Source organism: Dipodomys spectabilis, unplaced genomic scaffold, assembly GCF_019054845.1.
Source record: "Dipodomys spectabilis isolate Male_0828 unplaced genomic scaffold, ASM1905484v1 ptg000126l, whole genome shotgun sequence".
In the NCBI taxonomy this organism is placed as follows: domain Eukaryota; kingdom Metazoa; phylum Chordata; class Mammalia; order Rodentia; family Heteromyidae; genus Dipodomys; species Dipodomys spectabilis.
Genome location: NW_024870803.1, coordinates 4,039,582 through 4,056,314, shown reverse-complemented (window position 1 = coordinate 4,056,314; position 16,733 = coordinate 4,039,582). Strand labels below are relative to the sequence as shown.

General features: G+C 55.5%; 1 protein-coding gene across 1 annotated transcript in view; it reads left to right on the top strand.

Moving 5' to 3' along the window:
- Positions 1-11,444, top strand: part of Igf2r (insulin like growth factor 2 receptor) — an 87,700-nt gene extending 76,256 nt beyond the window's left edge. Inside the window, exons 42-48 of the mRNA XM_042689755.1 lie at positions 1,758-1,872; positions 2,651-2,797; positions 3,378-3,565; positions 5,338-5,524; positions 7,925-8,077; positions 9,234-9,303; positions 9,817-11,444. Coding sequence (XP_042545689.1) covers positions 1,758-1,872; positions 2,651-2,797; positions 3,378-3,565; positions 5,338-5,524; positions 7,925-8,077; positions 9,234-9,303; positions 9,817-10,221 — 1,265 coding nt within the window. The 3' untranslated portion in view covers positions 10,222-11,444. The remainder of the gene's footprint in view (positions 1-1,757; positions 1,873-2,650; positions 2,798-3,377; positions 3,566-5,337; positions 5,525-7,924; positions 8,078-9,233; positions 9,304-9,816) is intronic.
- Positions 11,445-16,733: the final 5,289 nt, after the last annotated feature.

Below are 16,733 nucleotides of genomic sequence, written 5' to 3'. Positions count from 1 at the left end.
TCAAGCATCTATATCTACCTCTAACTCTAAATCTATCATGTAAATCTACCATTTATACAGCTGTTTAGGTAAGCCGGGCAGTTGCCTAGTCCTTGATAAAGATAATTGTGCTATATATTTTTCCGTCCAGGACCAGGATTTGAACTCAGGGCTTTGCACTTGCTTGATTTGCTTGGTTTGCTTGCTGGTACTTTATCACTTGAGTCACACCTTCATTCCTGCTGTTTTGCTGGTTAATTTGGAATAGCGTCTTGGAGATTTTTTCTACTTGGGTTGTCTTTGAACCATGATCCTCAGATCTTAGCCTCCTGAGTAGGATTATAGGCATGAGGCACTGGTGCCTGAATTAGATATTTTTAATTATTTGGGAAAACATGAAGAAGAAAAACAGCATTTACATTCTCCCATCAGACCCCGAGGTCTGCTGATGACAGCATGAGAGAGAGCATGAGTGGGCCCGAGAGATGTCCGTGGGAAGCGAGTCCTGAGGAAAGGTGGTGGCAGCCGAGCCCAGGGCCTCAGCTGGGGCATGGAGGGAGGGTTACCTACTGCAGGCAGCGCCAGGCCCAGCAGGCCCTCCTCCTGGGGAGTCTCTATGTGGCTGCTGTCCTGACCGCGTGTCTCAAGGGCTGAGCGTGCGTCAGGTTTCCAACCTGCTGTTTAGGATGCTTGCCTAGGCAAGGGCTGTGCCCCGAGTCTCATCTCCAGCCCAACACGGGGTGTTTGGGGAACTGCCACAGATCGCACGGCTCTGTGGGTGGTGGAGGAGCTCACGGGGAGGGCCAGTGGGGCGGGGGTGGTGGTGTGCCTTGGATAGTGGGGGTGGGGGGCACGTGTCTCTGGGACTAGACTTTGGATTCTTGATCCCATTTTGTGAAAGCTGAAATTCTTTTTTAAAAACAGGAAATGTCTCAAAATATTACACAGAAATAATTGAAGGGCGACTTCATCTCCAGATGCTTTGGGTTTGAGGCAGGGTTGAGAACCAGACATCCACGCTCTCGCTTCCCTTGCAGCCCCTGCTCCCATGGCCTGTGTCCGGAGCACACCCGCGGCGATGCCAGCACGCACGCACGCACGCACGCCTGCTGCCTTCTCACCTGGGAGCCGGGGGTGGAGGACTCGTGCGGGAGGGCAGCCTGGGAGCTGCCTGAGCTGCCCGCAGTCTCCGAGCAGAGGATAGGTTGACACCCGGTCACCACAGTCCCTGGGGTTCTTGCTGTTTAGCTCATAGAAGCAAAAGGGTTTTGCTTTTTTGACATGCCACATTCAGAAGGCAGAGAATGCCCCGAAAGCAGCAGGAGGTCTCTGTCTGTGTCTCCTCACGTGATCCCCTAACCTGTTGTTATTCAGAGGCTCAGCAGCTGACGGCAGCCGTCAGCAGACCACCTAGAAGGATGCCCGAGTTGTATGAGGTTGGATCCCTAATGGTAGCCGACCTTAATCAAAGTCTTACGTTGCCCACATTTCCCTTACACTTCATGACTTGCAAATCGCACAGGTTTGGACACTTTTGTAGGTGAGGCGAAGGAGATCGGGCTCTCAGCTCCAGAGTCATGCAGCTCATTTGCTTGGGCCGAGCCTGTTGTGTTGTGGCCGAGGCTGTGGTGGTGCTGACAGCAGCCCTTGACCTCTTAGAGAGCTGAACAGCAGTGGTGTCGGGTGGTGGCCTGGCCCTAGAAGAAGCCCGACTCCTGCCTCTGAGGCTTTTATGAAGCACTGGAAATAACCGCCCTTCCACCGTGCGTGTGTTTCAGATGACAAAGTCGTCGTTACCTATTCCAAAGGCTATGCGTGCGGTGAGAACAAGACTGCATCCTCTGTCATAGAGCTGACCTGTGCCAAGACGGTGGGCAGGCCTGCGTTCAAGAGGTGAGGCGCTGCGCAGGCACTGTCGGCCTCTGTGGTGTCACCTGGCACGCACGGAGAGGATATTTGGGTTTGAGACTTAGGGCCTGGGGACTGGAGCCGCTGCCGGTCCTGTCACCTACCCAAAGGACTTTGGGGTGTAGGCTGAAATACAGCTACTAGACCAGTGAACTCCAGCCTCGTCATTGAAAATACACTTTCTGAACTGGCTTAGCATCGTCCGCACCGGCCGTGCAGGGTTTAAGTGGCCACCGTCTCTGAATGTCGTCGCTGTGGAACTCACAGGACATGTGTTGAGGCAGGCCACCTTCGTGGCCAGGCCTGTCCCCTGGAATGTTCTCTAGGAGCATAGCTTGGCCAGCAGGGGGCGGATGCGAGCTGTGCGTGGTAATAAACCATTCCTTCTGGAAGCTGGACTTGAAAAAGGAGAATCCCAGAAATTGTCAAAGGACTTTCAATTTATGAGTCTCCGTCTTAAATCACAAATTCGTAAGCCTCTAGGAGTAAATTTTCCCAGCTTTAAACGTTGCCCTGTTCCTAAATGCCAAAATATTTTATACTGCATTCCAATCTCTTTGGCACTGGGACCGTGCTGGTCATCTTGGGGGAATAGAGACCGCTCCTAGCTCAAAGCCCAGGCGCAGCAGGCCTTCTGGTGGCCCTTGGGGGCTGATGGGGAGGCCTTGGGATCCGGCTGGCCTGACCTGGCCTGAGAGCCAGCAGGTGTGTTTCAGGCGGGGCAAGTGTCTGGCTGAGAGGTGACGGACCGTGGTTCTCCTAGATTTGACATCGACAGCTGCACCTACTACTTCCGCTGGGACTCGCGGGCCGCCTGCGCCGTGCGGCCTCAGGAGGTGCACATGGTGAACGGGACCCTCACCAACCCTGTGAACGGCAAGAGCTTCAGCCTCGGGGACATCTATTTTAAGTAAGTGAAACACTTTCCAATAACTCACATTTCTCCCTGTCCGGGAGGGTTGGCCTGCGTGCTTTAGTTACAGTTGCCTGAGTAGCCATCACATTGTGCTTAAACCAAAGAAAGTATGACTCGGCTATTGAGATTTAACATCCAAAATGTTGAATGCTGGGCGTATAAAAATAGCGTTCTTCATCCCCTGCGTTTCTCAAGGCGCTCTGCAGTGCAGCGACGCTCTGAGAGCGAGTCAGGCAGGTGGCTCCTGGCTTGGCTGCGTTGCGGTGGTCGTGACCTTCTGCCCTGTCCTGAGAGTTACCTTGGAGTCAGGTGGCGGGGCGTGTGGCTGAGTGGGAGGCAAGGGGCTGCGTGGTTCTGGGGACAGCAGCTCCAGCATTTGGGAAAGGTACGTTTGTGCCCGAAGGCCGAGGAGGGGCATGGTGACGGCTGGGCTGCGTAGAGGTTGGTTCCCTGGCGTGGCTGGAGCTGCAGAGTGCTTCCCAGCTCGGGGATGCCGCAGAAAAGCACAGGGCCTTGGAGCTCTGTTTGAGTGACACCCAGAACCTCCAGATCACTGTGCTCCTCCGCTTTTCAGGCTGTTCAGTGCCTCTGGTGACATGAGAACCAATGGCGACAACTACCTGTACGAAATCCAGCTGTCCTCCATCACCAGCTCCACGAACCCCGCGTGCTCCGGAGCCAACATCTGCCAAGTGAAGCCCAGTGACCAGCACTTCAGCAGGAAAGTGGGCATGGCTGACAGGACGAAATACTACGTGCAAGGTAACGCAGCCGGTGGAGCGTCCCCCCGGCAGGACACTAACCTGTCCCCACCAGCTCCTTTCCGCCGCAGCCTCCCATCAGTCGATCAGTTGTAAAGGAAACCTAGGACCCGTGTGCAGTGTGCCAACGCGTACCTCGCTGCAGCCCGCTGGGCCGGTGTCGGACCTCAGCAGCTCTGTGTGCATCTCACAGGGCGGCGCGGAGCTGCCCTGCCAGGGTGGGGGGCTTCAGACAGGGGATACCCGGGAGTTCTGTGCGAGATACGGACAGACTTTGGAGCTTCAAGTGACAGCGGAGAAGGATAAGAGGCCGTCTGTTAAGGATCAGAGGAACAGGAGAAGCGATGGCAGGGCCTGCGTGTGCACGGAAGGCTTCCCACTGGTCCTTGTGATCATATCCTGCAAGGCAGCTTGGGAGCGCTTGCTTAAACAACTCCACTCACTGTGTGCTCTTTAGGAGTTTAAAATTTGGACAGGGTGGGGGCGGCAAAGTGCTAGAACAAGTCCACACTCGCAGCACCCTGCTCCTGAGCTGGTGGGCCTTCACAAGCACTTGGCGTGTGTGTTCCTTGTGCCAGGACCCGGGGCCGTGCCCCGAGGGGACATTCTGTTGCCAGGAACCCCATTGTCTCTTCTTCTGCTTGTGGTCCTGCCTGTGTATGGCTCCACCACTCAATTCCTCAGGGACTCCAGGTCATCCTGGGACCCGGCCGCATGTGCAGGGTGCGCTCCACGCACTAGCATGCCAGGGCCCGCCCACCATCCTCCTAACCCCGCCCATCCCCCCTCCCCCAGAAGCCACCTTTTACGGATCTGCTCACAGAAGCTGTGTTCAAGCCCCATGGCGTAGTGCATATCTGTAGGGCATTCTGGAGTCCCCAGCGTCCACAAGATGCACTGTGTGTGTGTGTGTGTGTGTGTGTGTGTGTGTGTGTGTGTGTGTGTGTTCATTTTGGGCAACCCAGCCTGCCCTCAAAACTCATAGTCCTCCTGTTTCCCATGTGCTTGGATTACAGCTGTGTGCCACCATGCTTGCCATGTAAGGAATTTTTGGTTAAGAAAATGCCTTTCTGGCCATTTCACGTGGCTCGTTTCACCCACATCATGAAGAAGTTAGTCTTCCTTGGGGGGGGGGGGGAACCTGTGCTTCCTGCTGAGCCACCCACGGCGTTAGGAAGGAGCAGCCCACCCGGCACGCTTCAACATCTCTTACTGCTGGCAGGGGCCAGGGTTTGCATGACTGGCCCCCACTTGGTAACCTCACAGAACTCACTGGAAGCCATTGTGTATATGGCGATGATGGGCAGGACACAGGTCACCGTCACCCACACCAAGGGCCTCAGAGCGCTGGGTCTAGGAGGGGTTGAACGCAGAGCCGCCAGTGGTCTCCACCCTGGAGCCTGAGTGTGTGGGGGTCCCATGGCCATGAGCGACGCTGTGCATGCAGTGTTGCCATCCAGCGTGCCCCTGCACCTCCGCTACCGTTTCTGTTGGGCTCCCTTGTGCAGATGATGGTTAGTTGCTCATACGATTGATCTCAGTCTCCAGGTAGAATGATGGCAGCTGGCCAAATCATGGGACAGAGTAGCCAAGGACAGAGGCTAGGCCTCTTGGGTGGATGTTAAATTCTCCCCTGAACTTGGGACACGGGCTCCCCCATGTGAGGGGAGTGGCTTCTAAGCCGTGAAGGCGGCAGTGCACATCTTCCCATCTCTGCAGTCTGAACAGCTGGGGTAATGGGAGTGTGGGTGCTGTCCCTCTTCCTGCCAACAGATGGCGACCTGGACGTCGTGTTTGCCTCTTCCTCCAAGTGTGGGAAAGATAAGACCAAGTCTGTCTCTTCCACCATCTTCTTCCACTGCGACCCTCTGGTGAAGGACGGCATCCCCGAGTTCAGCCACGAGACCGCTGACTGCCAGTACCTCTTCTCCTGGTACACTGCAGCCGTGTGTCCTCTTGGGTGAGTCCAGCCAGCCGGGCAGTGGGCAGTCTGTGTGTGTAAAACATTCAAACTTTACACAGGAAAAGTAAAAGGATCGCGAGGTCTCTCCTGGCCAGCCCCCGCCCCGGTGGTTCTCAGCAAGCTGCTGTTTATTTGTGTAGTCGGTTTCATGGCTGCCACCCTTCCCCCCCATATGCGTCCAAGGTGTGCACTGTGTCTGGCTGGAGAGGCCTGGCACGGTCCTTAAAAAACCCTCACAAAAACCTCCCAGTGAACATGGAAACAGACCTGTCCCAGTTGAGCGTTAAGAAGAGATTTCAGTCACTGTCAACATCTTGGTTAAGCTTTGTTAGAAACCAGAAAGATGGACAACTAATCTGTGCCCAGAATTCTAGCCTACAGAAACTGTAAGGATTGGTTTTAATTACTAATTTGGAAAGGACAGTTTGTTTAATGGCAAGAAATAACAAAAAAAATACCGTCGTGGGGCTGGAAAGGTGGCTCAGTAGTTGCTTTGCATGCATGAGGCTCTGGGTTCAATTCCTCAGCAACACATAAGTAGAAAAAGCCGGAAATGGCCGGGCGCTGGTGGCTCACGCCTGTAATCCTAGCTACTCAGGAGGCTGAGATCTGAGGATCGCGGTTCAAAGCCAGCCCGGGCAGGAGAGACTGTGAGACTCCTATCTGCAATAAACCACCAGAAAACAGGATGTGGCGCTGTAGCTCAAGTGGTAGAGCGCTTGCCTTGAGCTGAAGAGCTGAGGGACAGCGCCCAGGCCCAGAGTTCAATCCCCATGACCGACAAAAAAAGAAAAAAGAAAAAGCCGGAAGTGGCGCTGTGGCTCAAGTGGTAGAGCGCTGGCCTTAAGCTAAAGAGCTGAGGGACAGCGCCCAGGCCCAAAGTTCAGGCCCCATTACTGACAAAAAAAAGAAAAAGAAAAAAAAAGGAAAGAAAAAAAGGAAACCACCGTCGCAATGTATCCTGCATGTTCACCTCTGTAAGGAACAGGAAGTCCATAAGGAAACAATCGATTAAAGGTGGGGAGATTATGGGTTAGTTGTTTACTTTGTTATTGTAAAGATCATGTGCAGAGGGATTGTAATTACATGAGGCAGGTAATGTTATGTTTCCTTTTGTACTGTGTCTCCCTTCCTTCCTCCCTCTGCACCGCTGTGTCTCCCGTCTGTTGGGGGGCAGGGCTGTGTGCACCCCCTTTGTCTCCCTCCCGCCCACTGGGGTCAGCGCTGTGTGCCTCCTCCCCGCACGGCCAGCGCAGTCTGTGTGCCCGCACTGGTTTTGTGGAGCACAGCTGCACTTCAGTTAGAATAAAGTATTTTCTGTTGAATGCATGGAAAACTTACTCTGCAGACCCAGCTTTGAAGAAGCTGGATTGAAAGAACCTGTGGAGAACTCGGTCTTGGCTCTGGCATCTGGGGTGTTCACCCGTCTTCCTGAGAATTGTGTCTAAATCTCCACATGCGGGTGCCAGATATACGAGATGCATGAGGCAGCTCAGTCAAGGCCAGGAGCAAGCACTCGCGTGAAATGTAGAAACACTTAGAAACCACAACATGCTTCTGTAACCCATGGTTTAAAGCAGAAACCAGAGTTGGAAACTAAAGCGTGCTTAGAACTCAGCGGTGATGACGGTGGCTCGGCAGCCAGCATGCCGAGGGCTGGCGTCAGCTGCTGCACAGGTCTGAGCGGCAGCTAGCTATTACAGCTTGCCCTAGAACCCAGCATATTGGAAACTGCACATTCTAAATGCACATTCTAAATGTAGGCCTCCTCTGTCCCTTTCTTCCTTGCGTGTGTGTGGCTAGTGGGGTCGCATCTCGTACCCTTCTCCAGGCTGCCTGCCTGGGGGACAGCCCCGTGTGTCATCCTGTGCGGGCCGGAGTCACTGGCCAGGAAGGTTACACGGATCTTTACACGGACAGTAGCTTCTAAGCAGAAGGAAGCTCGTCTTGACCGTGTCTACTTTCATGTTGCTCGTACCTCCTGCCGTGCAGGTGTGCTGGTGGGTGCGCTGGCGGGGTGTCCCTTCAGGGTGTCCCAGGCAGGCCAGGCTTGGGGTAGAAGGCTCCTTGGGGTCTGCTCAGCCCAGCCTTGTCCATGCTGGACTCGAGCCCTAGCCTCATTGACCTACTAAGAAAGCAAACCCCCCACCGCAGAGAGTGCTGGGTGGAGCCCAAGGCGGAGCTGCAGGGGGGGGGTGAGGTGAGGGTGAGCCCCACCCACCTGTCTGCCCGCCTTTGTCCACTTTCAGCTGGTGATATTGTACTGTGCTCGAAGCACTGCTTTCTGTCTGCTGGGCGAGTGAGATGTGACCATGCTGGGGAAGGCCAGGAGTCCGGGGCACTGCCGTGGCCACTGCCCCACGCAGTGACCGCTTCCTTTCTTCCATGTCTTCCCAGGGTGGGCTTTGACAGCGAGAGTGCTGGACTGGACAGGCCGGAGTACAAGGGGCTCTCAGAGCGGAGCCAGGCCGTGGGAGCCATCCTCAGCCTGCTCCTGGCGGCCCTGACGGGCTGCCTGCTGGCCCTGCTGCTTCACAAGAAGGAAAGGAGGTAAGGAGGGCCCCAGGGGCACAGTTTCCAACCAGGTCCTGGGCCCAGGCTGCGTCGTGGAGTTTGAGCTTAAAGGTCTTCACCCAGAGCTCTCTGTGCCAGCAGGCTCCACAGCTTTGTAAAGGTCGAGACCAGTGCTGGTGGCTCACACCTTTAATCCTAGCTCCGCAGAAAGCTGAGATCTGAGGGTTACAGGTCAAATCCAGCCCATGTAAGAAAGTCCATGAGACGATGTCTCAAGTGGCAGAGTATTAGTCTTGGACACAAACACTCAGGGACAGTGCCCATGCCCTGAGTTCAAGCCTTAGGACTAGCATATGTGCATGTGTGTGCACGTGCATGCACATGTACACACATACACATACTGCTTTCTAAATGTCTGTTACCAGGACGCAGTGTATGATTTTCAGAGCTGTGCACCATCCACAGGAATGCCAGTGTGTGACGTGGCATCTCATGTGGATGCACTGTGAACTCCTTGGCTCTGCCTGCAGGTGTCTAGGACACTCGCTTCATGTGTCCTAAGATTCGTGGGGTTTTCTACATTGTTCACAGGCAGACTTACTGCTGGCAGGCTGACCCCCTCCCCCTCCCTCACCACATACGCGGGCGCCCATTAAGCTCTTGCTGCCTGTCACGTGTGAAGCTGGCTTATTGGCTGCCGTTACTGGGTGAAGACAGCTGTCATGTGACTGCCCACACATTTCCCGACACGCGTTGTGAGGCCTGGGGAAGGTGGTCAGCTACGGACTGGGTGTCCACACACAGGATTAGGGAGAAGGTTGGCTGAGGAGAGGATGTCAATGCCCCGTCCTGGCAGCACATGTAGCTCCTCCGCAGCCTTGGGCAGAAGGAAGGGAGGAGCTCCTGTCCCGGGCACACCCAAAACTCTGAGAGAAGGCAGAGGATTTGCGTCCTCTCCCCCCATGCCATGACAGAAACATGGCTTCGTAGCTGCTGTAACAGCCGTGTGCCCCTCGGGTGGAGGAGTGTAGCTCCGGAACAGCCGTGTGTCCCTCGGGTGGAGGAATGTCTGGCATCGTAGCCCTTGTGACTGGCCATCCTGAGTGGCCCATCCTTGGCTGTGGGTGCCCAGGATGGGGCTCTTGACCGCTGCTACTGCTTCCCCAGAGTAACCACCATCTCCTCCTTACAGGGAAACTGTGATAAATAAGCTGATGAACTGCTGCCGAAGAAGCTCTAGCGTGTCCTACAAATACTCAAAGGTACTGACTGAGCCCGGGGCGGTGCCTCCCTGCCCAGCTGCCCGCGGGTACCCAGAGGCATCCGGCGCTGCTTCCCTCTTGTTCACGCCTCCTCGTGGTCTTGTCATCGTACTTTGGCTAGCTCTGATGAGATTACCTGCACTCAGCATTGAAGCCCTCCAGAAGGGGTCTTGCCTGGGTCAGAGAACATAAACATGTTACTGGCTCTCGACACACACTGTCAGATTGCCCAAGTGCACTGTGACCTGAGCCCTTCCCGTTGTGTCTCTTCTTGCACACTGAAGTCCCCTTCCCTGTTCCATAGCTACCCCCTCCCCTTTCCCTACCACCCAGGCAACCTGCCCTCACTACAAGCAGGCCTGGAGGGGTCCTGGGAGCAGAGCCTGGGATGGACTGGGGGCTGTGGCCCAGGCTGGCAGGGAAGGCCCCTGACCTGGGGCAGTGGGGCAGGGAGGGTGGCCAGGGAGTGGAGCAGGCCTCTCCAGAGCTCACTGTCTCCGCTGCTCCCTGCAGGTGAACAAGGAAGAGGAGACAGATGAGAACGAGACAGAGTGGCTGATGGAGGAGATCCAGCTGCCGGCTCCCGGGCTGGGGAGGGAAGGGCAGGAGAACGGGCACATCACCACCAAGTCTGTGAAGGCCGAGGCGCTCACATCCCTGCACGGGGACGACCAGGACAGCGAGGACGAGGTCCTGACCATCCCAGAGGTGAAAGTTCACTCGGGCAGAGAAAGCTCCCAGCCCAGGAGAAACCCACCACGCAAGGCCCTGCGGGAAAGGGAGGACGATCGGGTGGGGCTGGTCCAGAGCGAGAGGGCCAGGAAAGGGAGGCCCAGGCCTGGACAGCAGAAGACGGCGGGCTCGTCCAAGCTGGTCTCCTTCCACGACGACAGCGACGAGGATCTCCTACACATCTAACCCGGTGCCTACAGGAGAGCACGAGCCGAGCGGCAGCCAAGCACCTCCAACCAAATAAGACTTCAGCTCGATGATGCTTCTAGAATTTTGCCTTTAACAAAAACTGCTTCAAAAGGGAAGAGTTTTTGTGCGCGGGGGTGGGGGGGTGGAGGCGAGCAGGCGCCGCTCCTTCGAGATTGTTTACATCGTTGGAACGCGGCCTGCTCGAATTGGCCAAAGGGCGGTGCCTCGTGCCCAGGGTTTGCCCGAGTCCTCGTCTACAACCTCGCTGCTGCGCACTCCTGAGAGTGCCAGGCCCGTGCATCTCAGAACAGAGGGCTGTGTTTGAAAAACCCTTGCTGCTTTAGACCCTCTAGGGTGTTTGACCATTTATATGTTAGCATTTTAAGTCTCTCCCCCTATTTATTGACTTTGACAATTACTCAGGTTTGCGAAGAAAAAAAAACCCCGCCAGTTTGTGGTGGCAGAGGCACAGCGCGGGGGCCGGGGAGGGGGCTGCCTGCGTGCCGGCCGGGGCCGGGGCCGGGGCTCGTGGGACTGGAGCTGGTCCAGGTTGGCAGACTGCTTAACGTTTCCAGGCCAGGCGGGCTTGTCTGCTCCTGGCCTCCGGCAGGGAGAACTGGCTTCGGTTGTCTCTCTGCTGGCACCTGCAGTCCAGGCGGCCGCATTGCCTTTCTCCAGCTGGGGAATTCGAACAGCCCACCCAAAGATGAGATTCCTTGGTGCGCGGGAGTGGAATTGGGTGTCAGAAGAAATGACTGCTTTCTAGGTTTGGACTGTAGGTCTCGTTGGTTCAGGTTCTCATCATACCACCTTTACTGTGCTTATTTTTTTAAGAAAAAAAAAAACAAAAACAGTGTTTATCAACCATTTGACCTATAAGAAGCCTTAATTTGCACAGTGTGCGACTTACAGAGATTGTGAGATGCAGGGTGGGGGACGGAGGGCAGGCCTGGCTTCTTCCACTGGCTGTGCACTCCTTTCTCCAAGTGTTTAGTGAGTGGCTGGCGTCGCGTTGTAGAATTGTACATAGGCGCAGTGGCATTCCCGTACTGAAAAGCCAACTCCCGGCAGAGTTCTTTGGTTTGTGCCTGATTTGGCTGGCTTATTTGATTTCCACATAAGTGTATTTTTTAAAATTGATTTTTCTCTTCATTTCTTTTCCAATCAACTTTACTGTAATATAAAGTATTCGACAATTTCAATAAAAGATAAATTATTAATTGGTTTTGTTTTTCTCCTCCCCGTTGGGATTGTAAAAACTTGCTGTGCTCGTGGCTTGGCTTTTCTTTCTGTTCGACTTTCAAAAAAGTTTAGATTCAGTGTCCTGTTTGACCCGTACTTCAAACAGCGGCTCAGTTTTTTCTCTGCTTTGCAGTTCTAGGGGTTCCCCCTTGATACCGGGGCGCCTGCCTTCAGCTCTGGAGCAAGCTCTCCACTCTCCACACGGACCCCAGGGATCTCCTCTTCAGCGGGCACAGCCCCCGACGTGGCCTCCAGGGATAGGATACAGGATCTTTGTATGATGCAGTCAGTGTAATGTGCAGCATAGCCTCCCAGTCTGCCTTTCACACAACGAATTAGCAGTGGAGAGCTACCTGCGTGTTGATGGGAAAGCAGACCGTTCCTGTAATAGTTCACATTGTCTAAAGTTCCCGCTACCTGTGGTCCACAGATATTACATAGAAAATTCCATGAATCAAGCTTAAATTATATGCCATTCTGAGTAGGTGGAATCTCCTGTGCCATGTGCGACCGGCGCGTCCTCTGTGTGCCCCCCTCCCGCTCATCACAGGATGCCATGCTGCTGCCTGTGTCCCCTTTTTTACCTAGTGGCTTCAGAGCAGAAGAGTAGTGAAGCTGGCGATTCCCATAGGACAAAGAGAAGTCAGGAAGGACTGGTGTAGGTGACTGGGTGAAAGTTCTTGACACAAGGAAAGCAAAAACCTATGTGGAGGAGGAGGGAATTGGTGGGAAGTTGCCTCTCAGTGGCTAGGTCAGTATGGGGAGAAGCCGTGGGTGTGTACTTGCGTGGGGACGCTTCCCAGGGCAGGCTGATAGTGGAGCGGCTCCTGTGTGGACGCTATTGAAATGCCGGTTATATTGCAAGTTAATGGATGCCTCGTCTTGGTTCCTTGAAGGATTTTGTGAGAATCTCCTGGGGTTTTACAAAGGTGTATGCGATGACTGAAGTTTTGGGCTTTGTGCCATCTCCCTGTCGCCGAAGGCCGCCGGGAGCCCTTGGTACAGAGGGGCGTCTGCTGCCCTGGCTAGCCGTCAGGAGGGGCTGAGGACGGAGCAGTGCCACAGGTGTGTGGATGTGGTTGCTCCAACTCGGCCTCCACCCAGAGCCTCTGAGAAATGCAGACAAACCACCTGTCAGGCATGATAGGAGTACAACCTCCACGTGTAGTTTGCCTTTAGGGACACGTGGTGAGGCGTAGACGGCTCTCCACTGGAACTCTTCGGAAGCATTTGAAGCCCCCACTTCTACAAAATGGGTATGGCACAGGAAGCACAACCAGAGGCCCAGCTATTAGAAAAGGCTAGGCCACCCAGGGCCAGCGTGCGGGGCAGGAAGGAGTCTCGATTCCAGAAGCCTCTTTCTCAGCTTCAGAGGAGCCCTGGGGCTCCTGAGGGGCACCCACTCCACGGCCTGCTCCTCTGCCCCAGCGTTGACTTCCAGCCATCCTGCGCTGCAGTCAGTGCCTGATGCACACTTTTGAAATGATTCTTTCTGCCGAAGCCGAAGGAAGACAAAGTCACCAGAGCGAGCCGGTGAGAGGAGGCCAGGGCTGGGGCCGCGCAGGCCAGCCCCGGGTGGGTCCCGAGGCACCATGCGATTGCTGAGTGTGGTGGGGGAGACGCAGCCCTCAGTGGGGGTCCTGGGGTGGGAGGGCTGGATCTGTCCCCAGGGCAGTGGGGGCCATGGAAGGGCCAGGTTCGCTGCTGAGGTCTCCACGCCGGGGGTGGGGGCCGTCGCTGTGCCATCGCCGACAGGCTCCGGCTGGAAGGATCTTCCCCTGAGACAGGGAAAGCGGAGGTCAGGCCGCCTCCTATTTGGCAACCAAGTAGAGCTGATCCATTGCTTCGGTACTCCCAGCGTAGAGCGGACCCCCTGGCGTGAGGGGGTTCACTGCTGTCATCCCAGGGTGAGCGGGGAGCCCTTGTGGGAGTCAGCCCATCCCAGAGGAGACAGCCTTGGGGTTCTGTAGCTTGACCTGTCTTTCTTGCCCAGTCAGCCTGGCCTCTGCGCTTGCCCCTGTTTCTGGTTCCATCCCATCTCTTCGCTGGCCCTGGGGCATAGCAAGGCCTGGTCAACTGTGCTAGACCAGGGGAAGTTCCCCTTGGGTTCTATCTAGTGGATGTTTGGTGTGTTGAGGTGATCTACACAATGCTTCAGAAGCTCAAGTCTCAGTTGACTCATTGAAATTTGACCTAAAGTCAGACACAGGTCAGGTGACCTGCCATCTTAGTTTGTTCTGTGCTGCTGTAACAAAATACCAGAGACTGGCAATTGTACAGAGAGAAGAGATTCCTTTTGGTTCGTGGCTCTAGAGGCTGGGAATCCAAGGCCATGATGCCGATGAGAAGGTGTGCTATTTCTATTCAGAAACAAAAAGGGTCAGTTAGTGGGCACTCGTGGAAGGTAGAAGGTACGGGGGTGGGGAGGGAGATTCTGGATGATTTATAACAACCTGTTCTGTGGCTGGCCCATGCTGGTGCTAATGGCCTTAACCCCTTCATGACAGTGGAGCCCCTGGGCCAAAAACGCTTTTTTTTTTTTGGGTCCAGTCGTGGGGCCTGAACTCTGGGCCTGGGCGCTGTCCCTCAGCTCTTCAGCTCAAGGCTAGCGCTCTACCACTTGAGCCACAGCGCCACTTCGGCTTTTTTCTTTTTGCTTATGTGGTGCTGAGGAATCGAACCCAGGGCCTCAGGCATGCAAGGCAAGCGCTCTACCACTGAGCCACCTTCCCAGCCCCCACAAACGCTTCTTAAAACCTCTCCCACATCTCAACTTCCTTATACTGGCAATTCAATTTCAACATGAAGTTGGCAGAGCACATTGTAGATCTCGCCTCCTCCTGGTCTTGGATCGTCAATCTGTAAGGTCGGGAGTCATGTGTTCAACAAGGCCCTTGTTCTGTGACCCTGCATGCTCAGTTCTGGGAGGGCGGGGGTTTCCCCAGCTCCCAGTCCCCAGTCACTTCTACACCAGTTGCCCTGCGTCTCGGCACAGGTCTCCGCAGACTGGAGCCATGCACTTAGGAGCAGCTGGGGAGGAGTAAGGTGCCTCTGTACCTGGGCCAAACAGTAGAAAGAAGGCTGATGGGGGAGGCTCACCTGCTGCCCAGCTGTGTGTGAAGCAAGAACTTTGCCCCCAGACACTGCTTCCCGGGCGTTTGCAGCACGTTTCTGGGGAATGTGGCATTTGGAGGCACTGCAGAAAGGACTCAGCCTTCCTTCGGAGCTCTCCCTCCTGCCAGCCGTGCCCAGGCTGAGCGCTGTTGCAGAAGGAAGCTCGTGGGGAGGGAGATTTCATGCCCCTGGGGTGGGACATGGTGGTGGCCGTGACAGCTAGTCGGACCGGAATTCTGGACTGCTGGTGCCAGCCTGCGTTCTACAGGGCAGAGGAGAGCTGCAGAAACAAGGGGCCCGGCCCTGGAATGCCCATCCCCTGTGCCTTGGCCCTCCCTGGGCTGAAATGGGGCAGGGCAGGCTGCTTTCAGCCTGGCAGGATTTGATGGCTCCTGTGATTCTAGCCCAAGCCCCTGGGTGTTTCATGTGTGCAGAGGTGGCTGGGCCTGGCTTTCTGGGAGCCGGAGGCCTGCAGGGCAGCTGGCTGGGTGTTAGGTAGGTCTTGGGAAATGTGACTTTGCTGGAGATTGCTGGGCATCTCTCCCTGTACTGTTGCAGACTGGTTGCCCAACCTCGTGAGCCCGTGCATCCAAGTCAGGTGCATTGGTTGATCAGGATGGGACGTTTCCGGGGTCGAGGCCAAATCCGAGACCTGGCCCCTGTCTCTGCCTGTGGCGAGCAGACTCATGCTCTGCATTTCCTGGGCTCGGATGGTCCGGGGTGGGTCTGAGAGCCGACGAAGCTGCCTCTGTCCCCAGAGCCCAGGGCTGGGCTGGCTGCAGCTGTGTGACCCTCTTGTCACTAATGTGTTGGTGCAAAGCCCCTCAGCTGTGTGGACTGCAGCCCGGCCGGGGTCCAGTAAGACCCTGCTGAAGTTCCAGTGCTCCCGGACTCGAACCCGGACTCCCCTGAACAGAGCTGGCAGGCTTCTGTCCCGGCAGTTGTGGGTCCCGGGACCTCAGTGTCTTACCCGTCTGCACCCTCTGCTCCCAGCTGGGTGGAACTCCTCCCAGGGCCTGTGCTTCAGCAAGGCAACAGGAGAGAGTTGTGGAGAGCAGGGGTTTCTGTGTTCTGGGACATAACCACCAAGGGGACACCACACACTTGCCGTTTCATTGAGCCAATCACAGGTGTGCACCATACAGGGCGCAAACACCAGGAGGCGGGGGGGGGGGGGGGAGTGGGGCACCACAGGGTCTGCTGAGCTCTGAGACCCCTGCCCGCTGCTGTCTCTGCGCTGCTGACGGTGCCTTAACAGGTCTGTGAGACTGTCCCATTCCTGTTCCATTCCTGTAATCCAAGCTCCTCAGGAGACTGAGATCTGAGGAGCCTGGTTTGAAGCCATCTGGGACAGGCAAGTCCATGAGGTTCTTCTGTCGAATGAACCACCAAAAAGCCAAAAATAGAGCTGTAGCTCAAGTGGCAGAGTGCCAACCTTGAGCAAAAAAAGCTAAGGCCCTGAGTACACACACACACACACACACACACACACACACACACACACACACACACACACACACACACACACACACACACACTGACACACACACAAAAGAGATCTTGTACCAGGGCAAAAGGAAGTTCAAGTTGAGTTAGCTATGGCTAAGACATTTTTACTTCCCTCCACCTTCTCTCTCCCGCTGAAGGCTACGGTGAGAATGAGTCAGGCAGCAGGTGACTTGGCCCTAGGACCACTCCAAAAGTGCCGGGAGTCACTGCCTGAGTGGCTTGGCTGTGCCCTGTCACTGTTTCTCTTCCAGGAGTTCCTGGCCTCCAATTCCTCCAAGGTGCACAGAGCTATGCTGGAAAGCCACCACCCAATGCAGGTCTGGAGGAGGAGGTGTCTGACCCAGCCAGAAGTAGGAGGCAAGGAACCCCCTGATTGGATGCTACGCAGCTACACCCAAGCAGTCAGTTTGTGGCCCTTGATCTATCTGCATTATAAAAGGCTTTTTGTATAAACAGGGAATTGTTCAGGGCCCTGGGAGATGCAGGAGAGTTTCCAGCCCCCTTGCTCACCTCTCTCGCTGTGCAGGTGAGCGCCAGTGATCTCTGCCTGAGCAGCAAAGCAAACAAGCCAGCTGTGGAGCTGCTTTGTCTCCTCCCCTCATCCTCCTACCCGCACCACTGGGCAAAAGGTTACTTGTAGTTGG